Source organism: Cnephaeus nilssonii, assembly GCF_951640355.1.
Source record: "Cnephaeus nilssonii genome assembly, chromosome: 14".
Lineage (NCBI taxonomy): Eukaryota > Metazoa > Chordata > Mammalia > Chiroptera > Vespertilionidae > Cnephaeus > Cnephaeus nilssonii.
In genome coordinates, this window is record NC_137085.1 from 439,750 (window position 1) to 462,028 (window position 22,279).

The window sequence follows — 22,279 nt, forward strand, 5'->3', positions numbered from 1 at the left end:
CCCTGGCCCCCATCACAATGGGCCGAGGTTCCGGGGACAATTTGAACTGTTGTCCTGCTGAGCGGGCCCAGCACAGGGAGGGTGGGAGGCAGGGGCCTGCGGCCGAGATGAAGATGTGGAGCGAGGGGGACGTGGACGAGCAGATCCAGGAGCTGAAGACCATCACGCAGCTCCAGGGTGAGCCGCCAGTGTGGTGACCCACACACCCACACCCACCGTCAGGGGCCCGGGTGCAGGACCTTAGTGCTTTGTTTTGTTCTCAATCCTCACCTGAGGGTATTTTTCCATTGATTTCTAGAGAGAATGGGAGAGAGAGAGGGAAAGACAGACAGTGAGAAATATTGATGTGAGAGAAACATCGATTGGTTGCCTCCCACACGCGCCCTGACCTGGGCCGGGCCAAGGAGGAGCCTGCAACCAAGGTACGTGCCCTTGACTGGAATCGAGCATGGGACCCTTCAGTCCGCAGGCCAACACTCTATCCACTGAGCCACACTGCCCAGGGTTCAGTGTTTGTTTAATATATTTTTATTGATTTCAGAGAGAAAGGGAGCGGGAGAGATAGAAACATCAATGATGAGAGAGAACCATTGATAGGCTGCCTTCTGCACGCCCCCTACTGGGGATTGAGCCTGCAATCTGGGCATGTGCCCTTGACCAGAATCAAACTGCAGGCCGACGCTCTAGCCACTGAGCCAAACTGGCTAGGGCAGTGTTTTGGTGTGTTTTTTTAAATATATTTTTTATTCATTTCGGAGAGGAAGAGAGAGCTACAAATAACAGTGATGAGAATCATTGATTGGCTGCCTCCTGCCCGCCCCAAACTGAGGGTTCAGACCGAAACCCGGGCATGTGCCCCGACCAGAAATCGAACCATGACCTCCTAGTTCTTAGGTCGATGCTCAGTCACTGAGCCATGCCCGCCGGGCAGGACAGTCCAGGGCAAATGGACTAGTGGTCAGCCAGCCACCACCTCCCAAACGGAGCTGGGAGGAGGCCTCAAAGAGGCCTGCCATGCAGGGGGCCCGGGAGGGGAGAGGATAAGCTGGGGGCTCCACAGAGGTTTGAGCATCGTGGACCCCAAAGCTAGAGGGGACAAGAAGGGACCCAGCTGCTTCCGTGGCCAGCAGGCCTGGGAGGGATCACAAGGCTCCCGCTGCTGAGCACAGCCGGCCAGACCGCTGAGCAGCCAGGCCTCGGCCCCAACAGGAGGCGGGGGCCCGGCTGCCAGCCTCCCAGCCCGGATCCAGGCAGAGCCCTTGGCCCACACCTGCCCTCTCCTCCCCTCCCTCTGCCGGCCCGCAGAGCAATGCCGGGCGCTGCAGGTCCAGTCCATGAAGGAGAAGACGGCCAAGAACAAGGCCACCGTGGCGCTCCTGCGCAGCAACATCCGCCGCGGGACCCAAGAATGGGCTTTGGCTAAGAATGTGAACAGCCCGCCCCTGCCCCGCTGCTGGGGGGGGGGGGGGGGGGCGGTGCTGAGACAGACCCACAGGTGGACGGGGCTCCTCTGCCCTGTCCCCGGCTCTGCCTTCGGGAGCTGGGGCATCCGGGAGGGGCAGGCGGGGACACGCGCTGGGCTCCGGCGTGCAGGGCCCCTGACCAGGTTCCCCTTCCGGGGCCACACCCTGCAGCAGGGGCCCCTCTGGCCTTGTAGGGAGACCCGGGTCCTCCTCTCCGCACCCCATCACATCTGAGCTGGGAGGGCCCGGAGGGGGCCCTGTAGCGCCCTGCCTCCTGGGGTCTTGCTGCTGGGCTGGCGCGGGCAGAAGCGGCCTGGAGGGGCCGGCGGCGGGGGGACGCCGAGGTGCGCCCCAGCTCAGCCGCCGCCGCCCCACAGCACGACAAGCAGTCCATCTCCAGGGCCTGCGGGAATGATGTGCCCATGAGGCTGGCGCACTGCCGCTGCTCCATGGAGGTGAGGCCGCAGCAGGGACCCCCCCACGCGCCCCACCCCCCGCTAAGTGACCCGCTGTGGAGCCGGTGGGGACAGAGCGAGTTTCCCGCCCCAGGGTCCCTCCCCGCCCGCGCGCCCGCAGCACGGGGATCCGTGGCCCCCTGCACACCGTGCCCCGCCCCCCCCACCAGGTGGCGCGGGAGAAGCTGCGCAAGTACGTCTTCGACCGCGTGAACGTGCACAACGTGCTGATCCACCTGGTGCGCCGGCGTGGGCAGCAGCTGGAGAGCATGCAGCTGCAGCTGGAGGGCCTGCAGCACCAGCCGGTGGCCACCAAGGAGGAGCTGCGCCTGCTGCAGGTGGGGGCGGGGCCTCGTGAGGGGGCGGGGCTCTGGCGGAGGAGGCGGGGCGGGGCCTCGTGAGGGGCGGGGCCTCTGGCGGAGGAGGCGGGGCGGGCGTCTAGAGGGGCGGAGCCTCTGGGAAGTGGGTTGGGGCGGGGCTCCGCGGGGAAGGCGGGGCTAGGTGAGTGAGACACGCCCCCCAGGGCTGGCCTCCGGCTCTCATTGGATCTCCTCCAGGTCATCCGCCAGTTGGAGAACAACATCGAAAAGACAACCATCAAGATCACCACGAGCCAGAACATCCACCTGCTGTACTTGGACCTGCTGGATTACCTGAAGAAAGTGCGCCCCGCCCCGGGGAGCCCCAGCCCCGGGAGCCCCGCTGGGTGGGCGGGGCCGGGCCTCAGGGCGGGATCTCGGTTGCGACGGGAACCAGAGGAAGGAGCTGGTCAGGGCAGCCTGTACTTGAGCCCTGAGTCTCGGACCCCAAACCCATGCGGAGCCCCTCGCTTCGCTTCAGAAAGCGGTGGGTCCCCCTGGGTTTCAGAGCCACGGCTCACACCGCGGGACATCCCATCGCAACCTCCTCGGGAGGGCCTCCGGCTGCCTGGCCCGTGCTCAGGGCGCTCGCAGTCTGAGGCCTATGTGTGGGGGCAGGCACAGTCTACTCGGTGAGGCCACAGAGAAGGGGAAGGGCCAGGGGAGGTGCCATGGACAGAGGCAGCATGCAGCTGGCCCACGCCCCCGGACCATCCGGTCTGTGCCCACCTGCCCTGCCCTTCCCCTCAGGAGCTGTCAGGATACCCCACCGAGCTGGACAAGCTGCAGAACCTCGTGGTCGACTACTGCTCGGAGCTGTCGGACATGACAGTCATGTCCCAAGACGCCATGATGATTACAGATGAGGTCAAGGTGAGCCAGGTGCCTGGCTGGGGGCCCTGCAGGGCTCTGTGCCGACCTGTCTGGCCCAGGCATCCTCAGGACACCTCCGTGCCACACCACCGGCGACCGCTGAAGTCCCGACCGCCCCGCTCCCACCAGCCTCCTCCGCTCACACTGGTCCTGGGCAGAGGGAGCCCCCCTTGTCGGGAAGCCATGGGGTAGACAGAGGAGGGAGAGGACTGGCTTGGGCTGGGCAGGGCCACCAACCCACCCAGTATGTGCCAAGGCCCCCTCAAAACGATCCTCATGAAGGGGCGCATGAGGAGGTAGCCACTCATGGAGTCGTCCGCGTCACACAGGCTGTGGCCAGCACCGCAGAGACCTGGGTGCTGGGGGCAGTGATGGTGGGGCCCGCAGGAAGCACCGGGAGCTGGAGCGAAGCTGCAGAGGACGGGCGGAGAGCAGTGGCAGCTGTGGGTGGCTAGGGCTCAGGTGTCAGCCCCCCACCTACCCTGGAGCCAGTCCCCCCAACCTAGAGCCCGGGGAGGACACAGGCCAGACAGGATCCGATTTGTGTTTCAAGACGGGTGTGTTCTGGCTGCAGAGACCAGAGGGCCCAGAGGCTGGTCACTGGGGCCAGACCCATGGTAGAGTGGGGTGGCCGAACCCAGAGGGGCTGAGAAGGCTTTACGAGGTCACCTGAGGAGGTGGCACTAAGATAGACGTGAACAGGGAGCAGCCCCCAGAATGCACAGCCACAGGGGCAGGACAGGAAGAGACCAGGTTTGGGGGAAGACGAAGAGTTCGTTTTTAGACACGTGAGTTCCGAGTGGGGCTGGGCAGAAGGCTGCGGAGGCCCGTGCCGTGCCTGTGGCCAGCTGGCTCCCGCAGCTGCAGCTGGGGGACTCGGGTGGAGGAGGGCGGTGCAGGGAGGGAAGGCCCCGCGGCTCAGAGACCCAGCAGACGGGTAAAGGCGGAGGGCACGTATTGTAGGAAGAAGCCCTGGCCGACGGCCTCAAACCTAGGAACTCAGGGAAAGTGGCCACTGGGGTTAGCACAGGGGAGGCCTCACCGGGACGGACTCCCACCGCCTGCCCGTGTCCCCAGATGAACTTGAGGCAGAAGGAGGCGACCTTCATCGAGGAGCGCCGGGCCCGGGAGAACAGGCTGAACCAGCAGAAGAAGCTGATCGACAAGATCCACACCAAGGAGACCAGCGAGAAGTACCGCCGGGTGAGCGCCCACGGCCGGTGCAGCCGGGGGGGGGGGGGGGGGGGGCTCCTCTGCGGGGGATGCTGCTCACCTCACCCCCACCCCATCCCTCAGGGCCGGAGGGACTTGGACTTCCCCACCAACCTGATGAGCATGGAGAACCTGAAAGGTGAGTGCTGTGCTCCCCGCCCGCCCCAACCAGGGTCCCCGAGGCCAGCACTGGCCGGAGCCACCCAGACAGGTCACCGTGAGGCCCGAGGGAGGGGGACGAGCCCCTGCCTCTCCCTGGCCACACCTGCAGAGGCTGGGCGCCCGTGGCCACCAGCTTCGAGGCCACCTGCTTTGGGCTCATGGCCAATTGCTGAACCTTTGGCTTCTTAGCGGCAAAGCCCACAGGCACCCTGGTCACCCACTGAGTCCTCAGAAGAGACAGCTCGGGTCCCCTGAGCTGCCTGAGGAGCCCCGCTAAGCCCCACCGAGCCAGGCTGCGCGGTCCCCCTCTGGAGGCACTGCCCGGGGGCTCCCTTGAAGGGCCGGTTTGCCTGGAAGCAGGGTAAGGTGCAAGCACCTATAACAGGGACCCAGCTCTTGGGGGGCCTGCCCTGATGACGGGGCAGGTGCAGAGGCCTCCCAGACCTGGCTAAGTGCTCCCAGTCCACCCCTGCACGCTGGCCATCTTCCCCTCTGCTCCGCTCAGTGAGGAAAAGAGAGGCCTCCCAGGCCGACATCGAATACCAGACGAATCTGACCGCGTTGGTGGAGAAAATCAAGACCGCTGTGCGGTGCTCCCACCTCTGGGTACTGCTCCCTGGCACTCCTGGGGTGTTGGGGGAAGGGTGGGGGGGGGCACGCTGAACTGGGCCAGGCTCTGCGGGATGAATGAATGAATGAATGAATGAATACACAACGCTGTGGCCTCCACAGCTCAGGGTAGAGGCCCCTCCCGGGACACAGCTGGCCCATCCCAGCATGTCCCAGGGGATGAGAGAACCACAGAATCTGAGGACCCAAAGGCCTAGGGTGCGGCCTCCACCTCCAACCCCAACCCCTTCCCAAACTGACGGCATTATAATGAGCAGCTGCCTCTCCACCTGTCCCCCTTATTTTAATCCGATCTGGGTTTATTCTTAGTAAGCCTCGAGCTCCCGTCCACGGCACTGACGTAAGCTTATCCACCCTTGGGCCAGCGCCTTGCAGCCGTGCGGTCTCTCGGTGGCGGTCTCCGGTCTGCCCTCTGCTTGTTGTGAGGGTTACGTGCAATGACACACACAAAGCACTTCACCCGATGGATGGATGGATGGATGGATGGCCCCCCACAAGCCCTCAGGGCCCGGCCGCCATGGACCTCATTCCTGACCGCTGGGAGGGGCAGTTCTGTGGGCCCTGCCCAGCTGGCCCACACCTGCTTCTCCCTACTGGCCCGGCCAGGACATCACAGGCCAGTTCCTGGCTCAGAGGAGCACGGAGGACAACCTGCAGCTGCAGATGAAGGAGTGTGAGGAGAGGCGCACTCAGCTGGGGGCCTTGATGAGGAAGCTGGAGATGGAGGAGGCGCTGCTCAAGTTCCACCAGACGACCAGCTCCAGCAGGTACCCGGGGGCCCTGCCCTTCCTCTGTCCAGGCTGCCCGCCCACCCCCACCAGGCTGGGCCGGGGCCAGGCCCTGAGCCAGGGCGCCCGCTGCCAGCCAGCCTGCTTGTGCTCTGCAGCTGAGCCGGGGACCCCACACGCCCACGTCGCAGCTCCCGAACCCCTGAATCTAGCACAGCACCCAACTCCGCCCTCAGGTCTGTGCCACCTTCCTCCCCATCGTACTCGACAGCTTTGAGTCCGCCCAGCATAAAATGAAGGACCTGCTGAAGGAGGAGGAGGACAGGCTGCAGCTGGCCCACAGCAACATGACCAAGAGCCAGAAGCTGCTGCTCACCATCCAGATGGGCATCGACAACCTGTACCTCCGGCTGGTCGGCATCACCCTGCCCGTGGCCCAGGTACCGGCCCGCGTCGGGAGGAGCCGCCTGCACGGGGAGCTGGGGGGAGCGCAGAGAGGGTCTGAGCCCCTCCTTGTCGTCTGCAGAAGATGTCCACCCCCAACAGCCTGGACAGCCTGGACTTGCACAGCAAGCTGGCGTACTGCGAGAAGACGCTCCTGTACCTGGCCGACAAGCTGCAGATACTGACCGCCACGGAGGAGGTAACGCGGGGCGGGGAGAGCAGTCTACTCGCACCGTGTCCCCTCAGAGCTGAGCGTCCCCCGTGCCCTGCAGGACCACATGAAGGTGAGGGACGCCCTGGAATCCTCGACTCTGAAGGAGAAGCAGAACACCAGGATCAGCTTTGAGGAGCTGGAGGACGATATGATAGGTAGGGGCTGGGGCGGGGCTGGGAGGCCAGGCTGCCCAGCTCCGGGAGAGGATGCGGGGTGGATGGCTGGGCTGAGCTGCGCAGGGGCAGAGGCTGGGTATGCTGCTTGCTCCATCTGACCAGGAGGGACAGGGATGGAGAGGGTGTGCCAGGGACTTGGTGAGGAGATGTGGAGAGGCTAGCCATGGAGAGAATTTATTACATGTCCTGACACGGGAGCCCCAGTGCCCATCCGGAGGCAGAAAGGAGCAAGAGGGAGCCCCAGGCCAGAGCCCTTATTGGGGTTTCTGAGGGAAAGGCAGGGCCAGCAGCTGAAGATCAGCTCCTCTGAGTGATTCCGGGGGACAGGGTACGTGGGGCTGAGCCGCGCCGGGGAATGTTGGTGTGAGGTTTTGATCGGGGGAGGGCGGGCTGGGCAATGGTCAGTTTGCAGGGAAGACACACCCAGGGCGCCGTGGCGGGGGGGGGGGGGGGGGGGGGCGGGCAGGCTCTCTCTCCCGGGTCTGTAAGGCCCCAAACGCCAGCGCATCCGGGACAGAAAGCAGTGTGGCCCCCGCCTGCCCTGCGATGAACGAAGGCGGCGGCAAGCCCAGGGCTAACCCGGCTCCCCGGCTCCCTCCCCAGAAACCTTCCACTTCGCCGACGTGGACCACAGCTACGTCCCTTCGCGCGCCGAGATCAAGAAGCAGTCCCAGCGCGTGATCGAGGAGAAGTTCAAGACGGCCAAGAAGAAGAAAAAGTGACCGGAGGGCCCCGCGCCCCCCGCCCGCGCCCCCCGCCCGGCGCTTTGTTACACAAATAAACATTTTTCCAGAACTGCTGGGGGCTCCGAAGGGAGACGGGAGTCTCAGAAAGTGAACCTGGGCAGGCGCATCGCGTTGGGAAGATACGGGGGGCGGGGTGTTCGCGGAGGATCCGGGGCCCCGGAGGCCGGGGTGAGGGTGAGGAAGGGGTCCGAGCGCGGACGCCGCCAGAATGGGACTGAACTGAAACCCCCCAGCGCCGCTTGCGCACGCGCCGCCTCGCGCACGCGCCGCCTCGCGCACGCGCCGCCTCGCGCACGCGCCGCCTCGCGCACGCGCACCGTCGCACTCCATGGCCCTCGCGGCGCCCCGTAGCCGCGCGCGCACCGCCTCGTGCGCATGCGCACCGCCGCCCTCCCGAGGCCCTCGCGGCGACCCGTAGCCGCGGGTCCCTCCGAGCCGGTGGCGAGATGGCGGTGCAGCCGGGAGGAGGGCGGCCGCGCCCGGGGCCGAGGGGCCCGGAGCAGAGTCGCCGCGGCTGAGTCCCCGAGCGGCCTTCGAGAGGTGCCCGGCCTCCGGGAGCGGGGCATGGTGCGACCCGCGCCGCGCCGCCGCCGCCGCTGAGCTCGCGGGCCACGCCGAGCTCGGACGCGGGAGTGGGAAGATGTTTTCCGCGCTCAAGAAGCTGGTGGGGTCGGAGCCGGCTCCGGGCCGCGAGAAGAACATCCCCGCGGGGCTGCAGTCCATGAACCAGGCGCTGCAGCGGCGCTTCGCCAAGGGCGTGCAGTACAACAGTGAGTGCGGGCCGGCGCGGGGGCGGGGACGCGGAGAGCGGGCTCCGCGGCCCTGGGACTCGGCGGAAACCGGCCCGGGGAGCGCCGGGGCCTCTCCGCTGGCGGCGTGATGCTGGCAGGCCCTGTCCGCGCGTCTTGGGGTCGCTGAGCCCCGGCCTGGGCCGGCGCGGTGCGGGTGCCCCGGCGCCTTCGCTCCCCTCACCCGGTGCTTCCCGGGGACGCGGCGCCGGGGCGACCTGGGCTGGGTTTGCGCGGTGACACGTGCCGGCGGTGTCCGCTCCAGGGGCGCTCGGCGGCGCCCAGGTGGCCTCGTTGAGGGGATTCTTACATAACGTGGGGAGAGCTCCACGGCCTGTGACGCCCAAAGGGCTGATGGGGCGCCCCGTCCGTGGGCTGACACCCGCGGGAGGGGCGGGAGGCCGGCCGGCCGGCTCTGGTGGGGTGAGCTGTGGGATTTTCCTTTGTTGATTTCGCATTTGACGACGGAATATCAGCGACGCCACGCACATCCTCCCCCCCCCCCGCATTGTTTCAGAGAAGCGTTTGTGGGGGTGTATGTAGGAAAGCTCCAGAAGGCACGGACTCGCGCTCGTTGTTGCGGGGACCGACCTCCCTTTCCTGCGGGAGGAGGACCGTTCCGTCCGGCTATAAATTATGTAGATGGTGCCGCTCCGGACGCTGGCGGCCCCTTGGCCTCCTTTAAGTTTCCATCTGCTGGCTCTCCTCGCGGCGTTTCTCCTCGGATGTTCTCTGCTTTCAGAGTGTCCCCCTCGCGCTGCGCATGTGCTGCAGGATTAGGGGGGCCTTGCTCCTCTAAGGGGGGCCTTTCCGTCCATGGAGACACATTTGGGTGGTAACGTGTGATAGTAGGAAGCTGACCCGGAAGCCCCTTGTGCGGGTTTAAAAGGGAGGTGGTGGTTGCCCTGGCCGCTGTGGCTCAGCCGGTTGGAGCGTGGTCCCCTGCACGGAAGGGACTCGGGTTCAAGTCCTGGTCAAGGACACCTACCAGGTTGTGGGTAACCCTGGTGGCAGCTGATGGATGTTCTCTCTCTCTCATCAATGACTCTCTCTCGCATCAATGAAAACCATGTCCTCGAGTGAGGATTAAAAGAGAGAGGGGTTATTGTTGATGTATTTCCACTCACAACTTTGTATTTCTCTCACATTCAGAGAAGAGAATAGTAAGTCAAAATACTTATTTGACAGACTTTTAAATCTGCACTTGGATCCCGTACTTAATTTTATTGCTTACAGTTTTGTTTAAACTTCATTCCATCTGGCAAATGGCTTGGCGGCCGGTCTGCAAATTGCCTTCGCTGTCCGCGACCTGCCGGGTTCCCTTCCCGGCTTTCCTGCTCTGGCGTTCATTTGCTCAGCAAATATGGATTGTGTGCATTCGGGGGGGGGGGGGGGGGGGGAGGAGGACAGGGCCCGCAGTGGGCACAGGAAGTGGGTGACCGTGGAGCCTGTCTGAAAGGTTGAAGCCACGGGAACCAGACAGGACACGGTGAGTCGGGATGGGGTTAGAGGTCAGAGGGTAGGGAGGGTGTGACGGGGAAGGCTCGTCTGTGTGTGAGGTGGGGAGGAGCACAGGAGGCCCAGCCTTCAGCCGCCCGAGGGGCTCCGTCCGTGGGCTGACACGGAGGGAGAACTCCAGGGCTCGGAGCAGAAAGTCGCGCTGTGTTGGGGACAGGCTGGGCTGCCCAGGGGCAGGGCACCCTGGGAGTTTGTTGCTGCTCGCTTGCTCGCGCTCTCTCTCTCTCTCTCTCTCTCTCTCTCTCTCTCTCTCTGAAAGAAAACGATTCCCTGTTTTTTCAGGAAGTGTGTGTGGCTGTGAGTGAGTGAATATGGAGTCAGGGTAGAAGGGATGCCTGGGTCCTGCCGTTGAGCCGCTTTCTGGATGGAAATGGCGGGGAGCCCTCGTCTGTACAGCAGCTGGCTTCACGTGCTGCTTAGCGAAGGGCGGCTCGGCCACTTTGGGGCGAATCTTAATTAGAGGTTTTCCAGGTGAATCACTTACTCAGCTTATTTGAGCCAATGTCTAAGGTTCTGAGATTGATTTTATTTTTTTTTTTTTTACTTAAAAGTAGAGGCTAGGCCAGTGATGGGCAACCTTTTGAGCTTGGTGTGTCAAACTTCGCCAAAAAACTGAGCATAACTCGGGTAGTGTGTCACTTTGAGGAAAAAACTAACTCCAAGACTCTAGTCACAAATGTTTCATCCTCAGGAGCAGCAAATGTTTCATCCTCGGCATGCGGCCGCGTGTCATCAGAAATGGCTACGCGTGTCAGTGCTGACACGCGTGTCATAGGTTCGCCATCACTGCACTAGGCCCTAGCTGGTTTGGCCCAATGGATAGAGGGTCAGCCTGTGGACTGAAGGGTCCCGGGTTCGATTCCCAGTCAGGGGACATGCCTGGGTTGCTGGCTGGATCCCCAGTAGGGGGCGTGCAGGAGGCAGTCGATCAATGATTCTCTCTAATCATTGATGTTTCTATCTCTCTCTCCCTCTCCCTTCCTCTCTGAAATAAATAAAAATATATAAAATAAAATAAAATCCCAGGAGTCAACACATTACGGAGGAACAGGTCAGAATCAGGGCATTCGGAAGTCCTTGTGTTTTTGAAGAGGAAGACAAACTTATTAACTTTAGACTTTATTAAATATAAATGTTAAAAACTTAAGAGATACCAATCAAAGAATAGAAACATGTTGCAGATCTTCCAAATACCAGGAATAAAACCCCTGACAGGTAGTTAGGGGAGGCAGCCCCTGACAGCTCCACTCCCAGCCTCGTCCTGGCCCTCGCCTGAGCCACTGGCTCCCCAAGGCTGACTGCCCCCCTCGGACTGACGGACGGACGTCTTCCCTGGTGCTGAACCCCGCCTTCTCCGAGGCAGCGGGATGTCCACACTCCTGCCTAGAGTGCGGGCTCTGGCCCCTTCCCCCACAGGCACGTGGCAGGCTCTCCCCGACCCTGCTCTGTCCTCCCGCGTCCACGCCTGGCACCAGGCCACTCCCTAAATACTTGTCGAGGGGGCAAAACAGAACACGGGCTTTGTGCCGTGACCCCCGCGTGTGTCTTCAGAGGCCCGGCGCTCTGCAGAACTGTGCACTGAACACAGAGCAGAGGAAAGTAGGTTAAGAGCAAACCACCAGCATCTAGGAAGCTGCCCGCCCGACTCCAGCACCCAACCTTGACCCCGGCCCTGGTCGTCCTCGGAGTCCAGCTCTAGGAGAGACGCTGTCCTGTGAGTGCAGAGTCTGAGCAGACGGCACTGTCAGCCCAGGAGGGAGTGCCTCTGGGGCTCTGCTGCGGAGCAGGGCGGGAGCAGAGGCCTGGCCGCCCCGGGGCGCTGATGGGCCCCTCCGCCAGCCCACCCTGGCGCTCCGCTCCTCCCTGCTCGGCTCGCCAGCACTCAGGCAGGGTCTGGGCAGAGGAAAGCATGTGCACACAGACTGGGTGAAGTGGACGTTTGCTTTGGTTGGGTTTGTTTGCCTGATCTGCCCTCTCTCCCTCCCGCCAGTGAAGATAGTGATCCGAGGCGACAGGAACACGGGCAAGACCGCGCTGTGGCACCGGCTGCAGGGCAAGAAGTTTGTGGAGGAGTACATCCCCACCCAGGAGATCCAGGTCACCAGCATCCACTGGAACTACAAAAGTGAGGGCTGGGAGGGAAGCGGGGGGGGGGGGGGGGAGAGGAGGCGGGGGGGGGGGGGCTTTCATTCCATTGCCCTTTCTTGGCCTTGGTTCCCTGGAGACGGCATTCTCAGCGTGGTGTCGTCATGGAAACTGTACATGTGTGGGAGCGCCCTGACCTCAGAGGGCCTCTCGTGACTCTCATCAAAGTCACTTCAAAAAATAAAAAATAAATTTAAAAAAAGCAAAAGAAGCAAAGAAAAATAAATAAACAAAAAGTCCCTTCTGGGACCCCCAGGCCCCTCCCAGAGGAGCGGACAGGGCAGTGGGGGCTCCGCAGGGCAGCGGGGTCCAGGGCTCCACTCTTGAGCCTGGAGACCTTGGAAAGGCAAAAGCTCTGGCCTAACCCGGGACACGGCACGCCCTGGGGAGCCAGGCCCTGCGGCGGCCCCTCTGCTGCGGCCTTGGCTCCATCCACTGCAGGGCCCGTGGTCATAGCCGTCTCTACGGGTTTGCAGTCCCTGTCCCCGGAACGGACTGCACCTGGCGGCCTCCCGGGCGTGGCACAGCAGGACACAGGCCTCCGCAGGGTTCTGGGTCCCCTCCGTGAGGCCAGGCTGGTCCTGGGACCTCTGCCGGGTGGTGTGGCCCCTGCTCGCCAACCAGGGCTCCTGCAGCCTCGGGGCAGCTCAGGGAGTCCGTCTCCCCCCCCCCCCCCCCCGCCCCGAGTCTGGGTGAGGCTGGCAGGCAGGGGCACCTCGGTTCCCCTCAAAATCCTTGGAGTGGCGGGTGGGGGCCTCCCTGCCACCTAGGGAGGGGTTGTCCCGGCCACAGCACGTGCAAAGGTCCTGGGCAGGAGCTGGGTGCCCTTGGGCGGCACCAGGGAGAAGCCTGTGGCCCTAAAAGCCCGTCGCTGTGGCCCCAGCAGTCACGTGGGCACTGACCTCCTTCTTTTCCCGTTGTAGCCACTGACGACATCGTGAAGGTGGAGGTGTGGGATGTGGTTGACAAAGGTAAAGCCTGTCTTCCTCACGTCTCCTCCCTTCCCTCCCGAGCCGTCCTCTAAGAGCAGCGCCCTCCCCCGCCCCGCACCCGCTCGTTGGCGTGTCCTTGTCCTGTGGCCCCGTCAGCCTTTAGGGTCGGCTCTGCCACTGCCTGGCGGGTGATGTCAGCGTCCTCTCAGAGCCCGGCTAGGTCTGGTTGGTGCTAACGTCCGTTTAGTGTGTGTGCCCTGGGCCGGCTCCCTGCGCTGTGCACAGCAGCCACCTGTCAGGTCTGCGCTGTCTGAACGCCTGTGTCTCCAGGACCAGGGCGGCGGCGAGAACCTGCTGGAGCGGAAGGAGGCCTTTGCTGCACGGCGCCACCGTGTGGGAGAAGCTGGGCACGGGGCAGAGGCTGGGTTTTTGATAAATTAACCTGTTTCTTCTGGAGGGTTGTTAATTCTGCGTGGCCTGCCACTCTGATCCTGGGGGGGCGTGGCATTCCCAGCTGTGAACAGTCCTCAGCCATGCAGGGAGGGGGGCTGTGTTCCCCAGGGGTCACCAACTGTAGCTCCATGGGCCTCTCAGGCCCTGCATCCAGCTGGTCCCCCGCAGCACTGGCTCAGCCCCCTCGAGGCTGGGCTGGGACCGGGCCGGTCCTGGGAGGAGATGCCTGCCTTTGAAACCGAGCCTGGCAGGGGCCTCAGGGCGGTCTCACGAGCAGCCCACTGCGCCCCTGGCCTGCCTGGGCCTTCAAGGCCAGGTCCAGGCGTCGGCAGCCTGTGGTCCTTTCTCTGGGCTGGACTGGGCTGGGCTGGGCTGGAGCGGTTGGAGTGGCCAAGAGGCCTCACTGGGGGCCTGGCCTTGTCTTGCTGTCTCTGGGGCTGCTCTGGTGCCAGTTGAGTGGGGGGTCGGCTCTGGGGTCTCCAGTCAGTCTGGCTCCCACTGAAGATGGGCTGGGGCGGGGGGAGTGGGGCGTAGGGAAGGGGTGCTCCTACCTCTGGCCATCCTTAGACCCAGAGTCTACCTGGTAACTTCTGTGTCTTATAAGGAAAAAGTAAAAAGCGGGGTGATGGCTTGAAGATGGAGAATGACCCCCAGGAGGTAAGCGGTGTCCTGCCCGTAGGGCCCTTGGTGGTGGTGGGAGGGGGAGCACTCTTCAGACCCCCTGCCTGCCTGTACCAGCTGCTCACAGGACCCTGTGCTGCCTGTGGTCACGGGGTGGCTGGGCCCCCGAGCCCCTGCCACACGGCCTGTGCAGAGTTTGAGCAACCCGAGCAGGGTTTAGGTGAACTGGCCAGTTTGTGTCCCCGTCCCAGAGGCCTCGGATCTTAAAAGCACAGAACGTGCCTTCACGCCGTGGCCTGGGTGCCTGTGGGCGTGAGCGTGGCTCCCAGTGGGCTGCCACGTGGCTACCACCCTGACACAGAGAAGTTGGGCCGGCAGCGGTCTCCGTCCAGGGCGGCTTCCCACTTCCTCCAGGGGCCCTGCTCCCCTTGGTGGTAGGAAGGTGAAGTGACCCCCTGGCCCGTGTGTGGGTTACCACTGCCCCAGCACGGCAGCCGCTGTGGTCTGCCTGCTCTAGAAGGTTCTCTGCAAGTGTGCTTCCTCAGGGCTGGGACACGTGCCTTGCTGTGGGGCCTGGACGCCCGCACCCCATCCTGGGCCTGAGTGAGGGGCTCTGGTGGCCAGCGGAGAAGTCCCACCCAGGCCAGGCAGCGCACAGCGGCCCCAGAGTCCGAATGTTCCTGCCAGACCCTTTGAGGCAGTTTTCCGACCCACACTGCATGCATCATCTTGTGTTTTCCCGAAATGAAAAAGCCTGTTCAGCATTCCCAGGGGCCGTGGGCTCACCCGGGGGCTCCCCTGGGGGCCCTGCCCGCAGCAGCGTCGCTCACGCCTGACTCCCCCGTCCCAGGCGGAGTCTGAGATGGCCCTGGACGCCGAGTTCCTGGACGTGTACAAGAACTGCAACGGGGTGGTCATGATGTTCGACATCACCAAGCAGTGGTAAGGGCCCGGCTCCTCGCACCCGCCCCAGGGACACTCCACAGGTCCAACAGATGGCGGTTCCGCCGCGTCACCACTGGTGCCAGATGCTTCTTGAGGGCCAGGCTTGGGCTGTGCACGGTGGCAGGCCAGCTACACAGAACCCGGAGCAGATGTCTCGGGTCTGCACGTGCAGACTGGGCCAGCATGGGGTGTCCCCTCTGCTGGAGGCAGACGGCTCGGGTGGGGCGAGGCACAAGCCTTGCACAGCCCACAGCCTTTCCTGAAAACACCGTCCAAAATCTGGTGGAATCAGGTGGCGTTTTTGTTCGGCTCCCACAACCCCCCTCTTTGATTGTGCTAGGAGGACGCACAGCTGCGATCCATCTCAGCGGGGGCTCCGAGCAGGAGCAGCACGGGGAGGTGCAGGGGGAGGGTGGGGTGCTGGGCGCCTCTCCTGGAGCCACGTGGGACTCGGTACCTGTCCTGCCTGACGCGGGGACGTCCAGCACCCAGAGGAAAGCGAGTGTGTGAGGAGCGCGTGCAGCGGTGCCCGTCCGGGGCGGCTCCCCAGGGAGGGCCTGACGGGGCCTCCACCAGGAGCCTCTGGGCTTCGAGGTGCCACCGAATGGAGGGCTGACAGCCGGGTTTAGAAATGGCCGGGGGTGTCACTCTGCCTTTTAAGTGTTACTATTATTACTGCACTGGAGTGCGTGCCGTGTGTGGATCCCGGCGTCTGGCACCCAGCCCGGCTCTCCTGAGCATCGCACACGCCCCTGCAGTGCTGGCATCTCCCTGGTGTGCCGGGGGGGGGGCCGCATCCGTCTCCCACGGGTGCCCAGGGTGACTCGGGTCCCGGGCGTCTGGTGTGCACTGACCACCAGCACCCACGTGACAGACCGCTGGGTGGGCAGGCAGCATGTTGGAGATGTGGAATGGGTGGTGGCGCCCCAAGCACACGTGTCACACGTACCTGCACGGAAAGCGGCAGCACGCTCCTCAGGGACATGCCAGGGAAGAAGGCGCTCGCCCGTGGGCGCTGCAGTGGGCCCGTGAGCCAGGGAGTCAGGTGGCTTTGCTGTGGGCTTTGGCACGGACACCCAGTGGCCACCTCCACGTCACTGGAGTGTCCTGGGGCTTCGCCGAGCAGTGACCTTCAGCCCAGGAAGAGCGGCGCTGGAGAGCTGGGTCAGGCGGGGCCGCACGTGCCTGTGCCGGTGTGAGCAACGGGCACTGTGCCCGCACAGGAGGGTTCCATCGGTCCAGGGCACGTGCTTCACGGGGCAAGGGTCTCGGGGCTGAACCTCAGGTGGGTCTCCTCACATGTGCCTCCGAAGGACCTTCAGCTACATCCTGCGGGAGCTCCCCAAGGTGCCGACCCACGTGCCCGTGTGCGTGCTGGGGAACTACCGCGACATGGGCGAGCACCGCGTCATCTTGCCTGACGACGTGCGCGACCTCATGGACCGCCTGGACAGGTGGGTGTCGCTGGGGAGACTGCAGGAGGCCTTGCAGGAGAGCTGGGGCTTGGAGCTGAGGGGGCTGGTGTGGGACGGGGTGTGGACTCCATGGGAGGAGGGGGGAGGGCTGAGGACCCAGCGTGGCAGCTGGCTTCCTGGCACCCGGCAGGTGGGTGAGGGGTGAGCGCACCAGCCCAGTGCAGGCAGCACCCTGTAGGCACTTGGCTAAGCGGAGCTTCCGAGGCTCAGGTCTAGGCCCAGGGCCCAAGGCCACTGGGGGCGGTGCCTGCTGAAGGCACCCCAGGTGGGGTGGGGGGCAAAAGGGCAGCCTGGCCCAGGTGCAGTCCCGCCCCATGGCCGGGCGCTCACCCCTCTCCGAGCAGACCGCCGGGCTCCTCCTACTTCCGCTACGCCGAGTCCTCCATGAAGAACAGCTTTGGCCTCAAGTACCTTCATAAGTTCTTCAACATCCCGTTCCTGCAGCTGCAGGTGAGCCCTGCCTGCCCCCCCGTGGACGGGCGCTGACCCCTGCGCCATGCTTCCCTGGCCCTTGTGCCCACCCCTCTTCAGTGGATGCCCACAGCGACCCTCTGGACCAGGCCTCAGCAATAGCTGTAGGGGCGGGCCGGGGGTGCTCGGCCGGTCCCCGCTGTGCCGGGTGCACAGCCCACTGCCAGGTGCCACACCAGCTGGGTTCTTTTATGAAGCTGTAGTTTGGGGTGGTTTTTAGATTTACAGGGAGCTGCCAAGATGGTGCCGAGGTCTGTCCCCTTGCTCCGCTTCCCCGGTGCTGACCCCTCCCATCTCCGGGTGCTTTTGTCAACCACAGAGCCGTCCGTCCCTTAACAAAACGGCCTCCTGTCCCAGCCCACACGCAGCTGTCACTTGGCTTTGGGGCAGGAGAGGTGGCGCCGTCTGGCCAGGAAGCGTGACGTCCACGCGCTTGTCACCGCGTGCTGACCTAGCGCCCCTATGCCGTGTTGGCTCCGTTCTCTCCAAAAGGCTGTGGGACTCGCAGAGACCGGCGTGTTCCCTTTCCTCTCGCCTTCACGTGTGGGAGGAATCGCGGGCCTCACAGGCTGGGTGGCTGGTGCTGCTCCGAGTGGCCGGGGCGAAGGCCGTGTCATTGCACCTGTTCTTCTTCCACCCCTTGGTGTCACTCTGTCCTTCACCTTCCTGTCCACGTGTGACGCGCACACAGCACCCAGGGGCTGGTGGCCCCGTGGACCCTGTGCCGGCCTCAGCACGTGGTGCCACGGCACAGGCAGCACCTGTCCACACGGCTGGCTCAGGGTGGTTTGTCCTGGCACTGGCATTGTCGTCATAGCCACCCGGGCCGCTGGGAGGAGGTGGTGTGAGCGTCCAGGTCTCTGCGTCCCGTGCTCGGCAGCTGTTGGCTCATCAGTGGCGGCCGAGTGGGGCCGGGAGGCTGGAGGGGGCGGTCACTGCCGCGGCGCGTCCCTCAGGTGTCCCTTCCTTCCGCAGAGGGAAACGCTGCTGCGGCAGCTGGAGACAAACCAGCTGGACATTGACGCCACGCTGGAGGAGCTGTCCGTGCAGCAGGAGACCGAGGACCAGAACTACGGCATGTACGCGCCGGGCCGGAGGCGGGGCGTGGGCAGGGCTCAGGGACGGGCCGGCGGGACCACGCCAGCGGCAGGGTCAGTGTTCGCAAGACAAGGGCAGCACCGCCGGCACAGCAGGCCCGTCGGCCGGGTGACTGGGTCCAAACATCCGAGTCACTTTCGAGGTGGGGGTGCTCAGAGCTGAGCACAGGCCCTGGGTCAGGGTGCTCTGTCATTAATGCCAACAGTGAAATAGTCGGGTAAAGGAGCCCTCGTCTAGAACACGTAGGTTGGATTTTACATGGGAGCCGCCTGACGGGGAGCTTCCTGGCCTCCCCACCAAGCTCGTTGGGCCGGGCCCTTAGAGGTGTCCTGACGGCACACCTCCTCTGGGCCGAGGGCACGACGGAACTGGGGGCACCAGAGAAGGCTGCTCGGGGGACACGGCACGCAGCAGCCTGGCCTGTTGGCCACGTGGTGTGTGCGGTTCCGCCCAAGGCCTCAGCAAGACGTGTGCAGGCTGAGGTTGCGCCCGTTTTGAGCTTGGCTTCCAGGTCGGGGCCAGCGTAGGGTAGGGTCCTCAGCTCCTTGACCGGGGGGAGGGGGGACTCGTGGGCAGGAGTGAGACCTGGTCCCTGACAGCAGAGGCTCCAGGGGGGCACTGCCCCAGCCCTGCCTTTGCTCAGCAGCCTGTGCCTCCAGCAGGTCAGCCGATTTGGGGGGGGGGGGGGGGAGGGGGCTGGCTGGCCTGGCTGAGGACTCAGCATCGTGCTGTGGGGCCAGAGGCCAAACTCCACTCCTAGCCATGCCATACTCCTACCCCGAAGTCCAATCTAAGGGGGAGGGGGACCAGCCTAGACGTCCCTCCTGGTCCCCACAGGCCCCATCTGCAGGCAGCAGGCTTGTCTCAGCGCCAGTCCTGCCGTCTGCACGCAGGGTCGGGGCCGTGGGTGGGAGGGCCAGTCTGGCCTGCCGTCCGTCTCCTCCCAGCCCTCTGCCCCAGGGAGGCTCTGCTTGACGGCAGGGTTCCGAGGCTGCTGGGCCTGAGGACGGGGACACCTGTCACCAGAAATAAGAGGGAGAGGCAGGAAGGCAGCTTCCTCACTCCCGCCTGTGCCCCCAGCTTCCTGGAGATGATGGAGGCGCGAAGCCGAGGCCACACGTCCCCGCTGGCGGCCAACGGGCAGAGCCCGTCCTCAGGCTCCCAGTCACCTGTGGTACCTGTGAGCGCCGTGTCCACGGGGAGCTCCAGCCCCAGCACGCCCCAGCCGGCCCCACAGCTGCCCCTCCCCACCCCCTCAGCCTGCCCCTCCCCACCATCCCCCTCAGAGGCCCCCCTGCCCCCAGCACCCCCCGTGGCCCCCGCTCCAGCCCCGAGACGCAGCATCATCTCCCGGCTGTTTGGGACCTCGCCAGCTGCCGAGGTGGCCCCTCCCCCCCCAGGTAGGCCCCAGGGGGCCCCTCAGCAGGTGTGGGCAGCCCAAGTGTTGATGGCACCATCACCCTGGCCCTGTGAGCTCCCCCAGACTGGGACCGGGTCCCCTTCCTCCTGGGTGGGCAGTGTGACGGCCCAGTCACAGGCCAACCCCTGCTTGCGTCCTGGCCCTGCGGGCACAGATCCGGTCCCTGCTGCAGAGGCCCCGGCGAAAGTCCAGGACGTCGAGGAGTTTGTTCCCGGGGACGGCCTTGACCACAGCTTCCTGGACGACGTGGCCCCCCCGAAGGAGGAGAGGACAGTTGAGGCCGAGGCCCCTCAGGACAGCGACAGGTAAGGGTGGTGCCAGCCACAGCCCTGGGCCCTAGACGGCACCTGTTCAGGCAGCAGCCGACCTTGCCCTCGGCCTCACCCGCATGGCCTCCTCCTGGGCCCGCTCCAAGCACCCCAATCTCACCATGTCCCTGAGAAACGCACAAGGACACGCCCTGCGACCCCCACCCCGCACCCCACACCCTGCAGGAAACGACACCCCCTCCTGTGGCTTCCGCCTCTGGGGCAGCCCCCCTGCCCTTCTCTTGGACCCACCTCCTGCCCTGCTGCGGCCTCTGCTGCTGCTGCCACACGTGGGCCCCGCAGAGCAGCCCGAGCCTGCCCAGAAGTGGGCTCCCCTTCACCATGAGCCCGCCATCAGTGACCAGCCCTGTGGCTGCCAGAGGTTCCAGGACCCAGGACCCTCTCACGACCTCTGACCTCCCTGCCCCTCCTTTGCAGCGACGGGGAGGCCCCCGGAGGGAACCCGATGGTGGCGGGTTTCCAGGACGATGTGGACCTGGAGGACCAGCCGCACAGCAGGCCCCTGCTGCCCACGGGCCCTGTCTCCAGGGAGAACATCACTCTTCCCAATGAGGAGGCAGCAGGACCCCCCAAGGCCGCTGCCCTGGCCCCCCAGAAGTGCTCCGAGCCAGAGACCAAACAGTATGTGGGGATCCCAGGGGAGCGGCCCCAGGAGGGAGGACAGAGGTGCCCCTGACGGCTTCCTTGTCCTGCAGGCCCTCCACAAAGGCCCCGAGGCCGCACCGGCGGGCAGAGCCCTGCGGGCCCCGTGCCGACAGCTCCTCTCGGGGGCCCAGCGGGAGGGACGAACTGGCAGCCTCGTCAGAGAGTGACGCCGAGGGGCCCATCGCTGCGCAGATGTTGTCCTTCGTCATGGATGACCCCGACTTTGAGAGCGACTCAGACACGCCTCGGAGAGCAGTGAGGAGCCCAGAACACGTCGGGCGCAATGGCGGGGAGGGTGAAGCTCCCGAATGTTGGGCAGCATCAGTGATGCCAGAGCCCAGGCCTGGCTGCCCGTCACGGGCAGAGGGGAGGGGCTTCTGCGTCCTGGCCGCCACCCTCAGGCATTGCTGTCCCCTTCCCCGGGGTCAGGTGTGGGCCCTCGAGGAGCCTTGTCACCTGCCCAGGAAAAGGGGAGCTAATGCACGGTGGCCCCACCTGCCTGCTCCTCCAGGACGAGTTCCCCGTGCGGGAGGATCTCTCCGACGTGACGGACGAGGACACGGGCCCTGCCCCGGCGCCACCGCCCCCCAAGCCCCCGGCCCCCGCCTTCCGAGTGAAGGACGACTTGGACCTCTTTGGCCTGGGGCTGGAGGAGCCCGGCCGCAAGGCGAGCAGCGGTGAAGGTAGCCGGGCCGGGGCCTCACCCTGGGTTGCCCAGCCGGGGCACGTGTCTGATCCCCGCCTGCCTGTCCCTCTTCACCTGGAGGGGGGTGTCCTCAGAGCAGCAGGGCTGTGGGTTCCGAGAAGCCTCAGCCCTGCTGGGGTCCCGCCTGGTTCTGATGACATCCCAGACCCGGGCCGGGAGCAGGCCGAGGGCTCTCTGTCCACACAGGAGGCCTTTAGTGGTGCTGCTGTGAGCCGCCCAACGCCCTCACGAGCGAGTGCAGCCCCCTGGACAGTGTGCATGGTCTTCTGGCCTGTCCCCGCCTTCCATCCTGCGCTGCGTGCGCCCAGCTCTGCCCAGCCGCAGTGTCACCTGGGACCTGTCCCAGAAAGGAGCGGAAGGGGCCTTCCAGGCTTGTCCTGGATGGAGTGTGCCGGTCCCCGAGGGGCTAGTCCCGCAGGCAGGCTGGGGGCGGCGGGGCGGGCTGAGGGGGAGCTGACGCTGGGTTCCTCTGCAGATAAGGAGGGCAGGCCTCCCTCCAAGGAGAAGAAGAAGAAGAAGAAGAAAGACAAGGAGGTACACCCCTCCCAGGTGCCTGCGGGTGGGGGCTCTGACCTGGCACCTTGGCGACGCCATGTTGCTCCCCCAGGAGGAAGAAAAGGCGGCCAAGAAGAAGAGCAAGCACAAGAAGGGCAAGGACCGCGAGGAGGGCCGCGAGGACCGGAGGCAGCGCAGGGGCAAGAGGGCTGCGGACGAGCTGGAGGCCTTCCTGGGGGGCGGGGCCCCAGGCGGCCATCTCCGCGGGGGAGGGGACTACGAGGAGCTCTAGCCCTGGCACGGGGTGCACGCACACTGCACACGCGCTGGGGCACCGGGCCCGCCCTGTGGAGGGTGGGCAGCAGGCATCGGCCCTGTGGCTTCTCAGGGAGGGACGAAGGCCCAGGAGTCCAGCAAGGCTGTTTACAAGGCAGAGCGCCCTGGTCACATCCAGCTCCTCCTCGCCGGCCACCGCATGCGGGCAGCGCGGCTCCCTGGCTGCAGCTCCCTGGGCTGCGCACCGTGTCCCGGCCCTCTGGGCACCGCTGCTGCCGATGCCAGGCAGTGCCGGCACATCCCTGGGGCTCCTCCCAGGCTGGTGTCCAGTGTCGCACCTGCTGGGCGGTCACCAGTGGAGCCAGAATGTCCTCACTCATTTCCTTTCCTCCTTCCACACTCAGCTCCAACCATAAAGCTCTCCTGTTTTAATGCTGGTCTCTGTGCTTCATGCTGCTCCGTTCCTGGGCGGCCCTGTGACTGGCCTGCAGGCCCCGCTG

The 22,279-nt window shown here is 65.0% G+C and overlaps 2 protein-coding genes and 1 long non-coding RNA gene across 4 annotated transcripts; 2 read left to right on the top strand and 1 right to left on the bottom strand.

The window, feature by feature from the left end:
- Positions 1 to 23: 23 nt before the first annotated feature.
- On the top strand, positions 24 to 7,709 carry CCDC183 (coiled-coil domain containing 183). 2 transcript variants are annotated; one of them, XM_079789938.1, is made up of 14 exons: positions 24 to 177; positions 1,306 to 1,427; positions 1,841 to 1,918; positions 2,089 to 2,256; positions 2,476 to 2,580; positions 3,028 to 3,150; positions 4,228 to 4,353; positions 4,447 to 4,501; positions 5,030 to 5,130; positions 5,761 to 5,921; positions 6,154 to 6,322; positions 6,409 to 6,525; positions 6,599 to 6,695; positions 7,320 to 7,709. In XM_079789938.1, the coding sequence occupies exons 1-14, from the start codon at positions 108 to 110 to the stop codon at positions 7,436 to 7,438; spliced, it is 1,611 nt and encodes a 536-aa protein (XP_079646064.1). In that variant the 5' UTR covers positions 24 to 107; the 3' UTR covers positions 7,439 to 7,709. The 2 variants fall into 2 exon arrangements, with proteins under 2 accessions (XP_079646064.1, XP_079646063.1); XM_079789937.1 differs by lacking the exons at positions 24 to 177; positions 1,306 to 1,427 and having other exon boundaries at positions 1,719 to 1,918; positions 4,228 to 4,501; positions 6,412 to 6,525.
- LOC307110675 lies at positions 6,229 to 7,435 on the bottom strand. Its single transcript, XR_013814480.1, has 3 exons — positions 7,324 to 7,435; positions 6,487 to 6,637; positions 6,229 to 6,361 (listed from the first exon to the last, which is right to left on the bottom strand). It is a non-coding gene; the product is annotated as an uncharacterized lncRNA (long non-coding RNA).
- A 152-nt stretch (positions 7,710 to 7,861) lies between the features above and the next one.
- RABL6 (RAB, member RAS oncogene family like 6) lies at positions 7,862 to 22,211 on the top strand. The gene is given in 15 exon segments (XM_079789936.1): positions 7,862 to 8,232; positions 11,759 to 11,893; positions 12,837 to 12,884; positions 13,903 to 13,955; positions 14,770 to 14,861; positions 16,178 to 16,318; positions 16,684 to 16,789; positions 17,786 to 17,889; positions 18,989 to 19,308; positions 19,483 to 19,633; positions 20,075 to 20,315; positions 20,318 to 20,557; positions 20,814 to 20,985; positions 21,484 to 21,542; positions 21,616 to 22,211. Coding segments are annotated over 15 exon segments (2,172 nt in total). The 5' UTR covers positions 7,862 to 8,102; the 3' UTR covers positions 21,796 to 22,211.
- Positions 22,212 to 22,279: the final 68 nt, after the last annotated feature.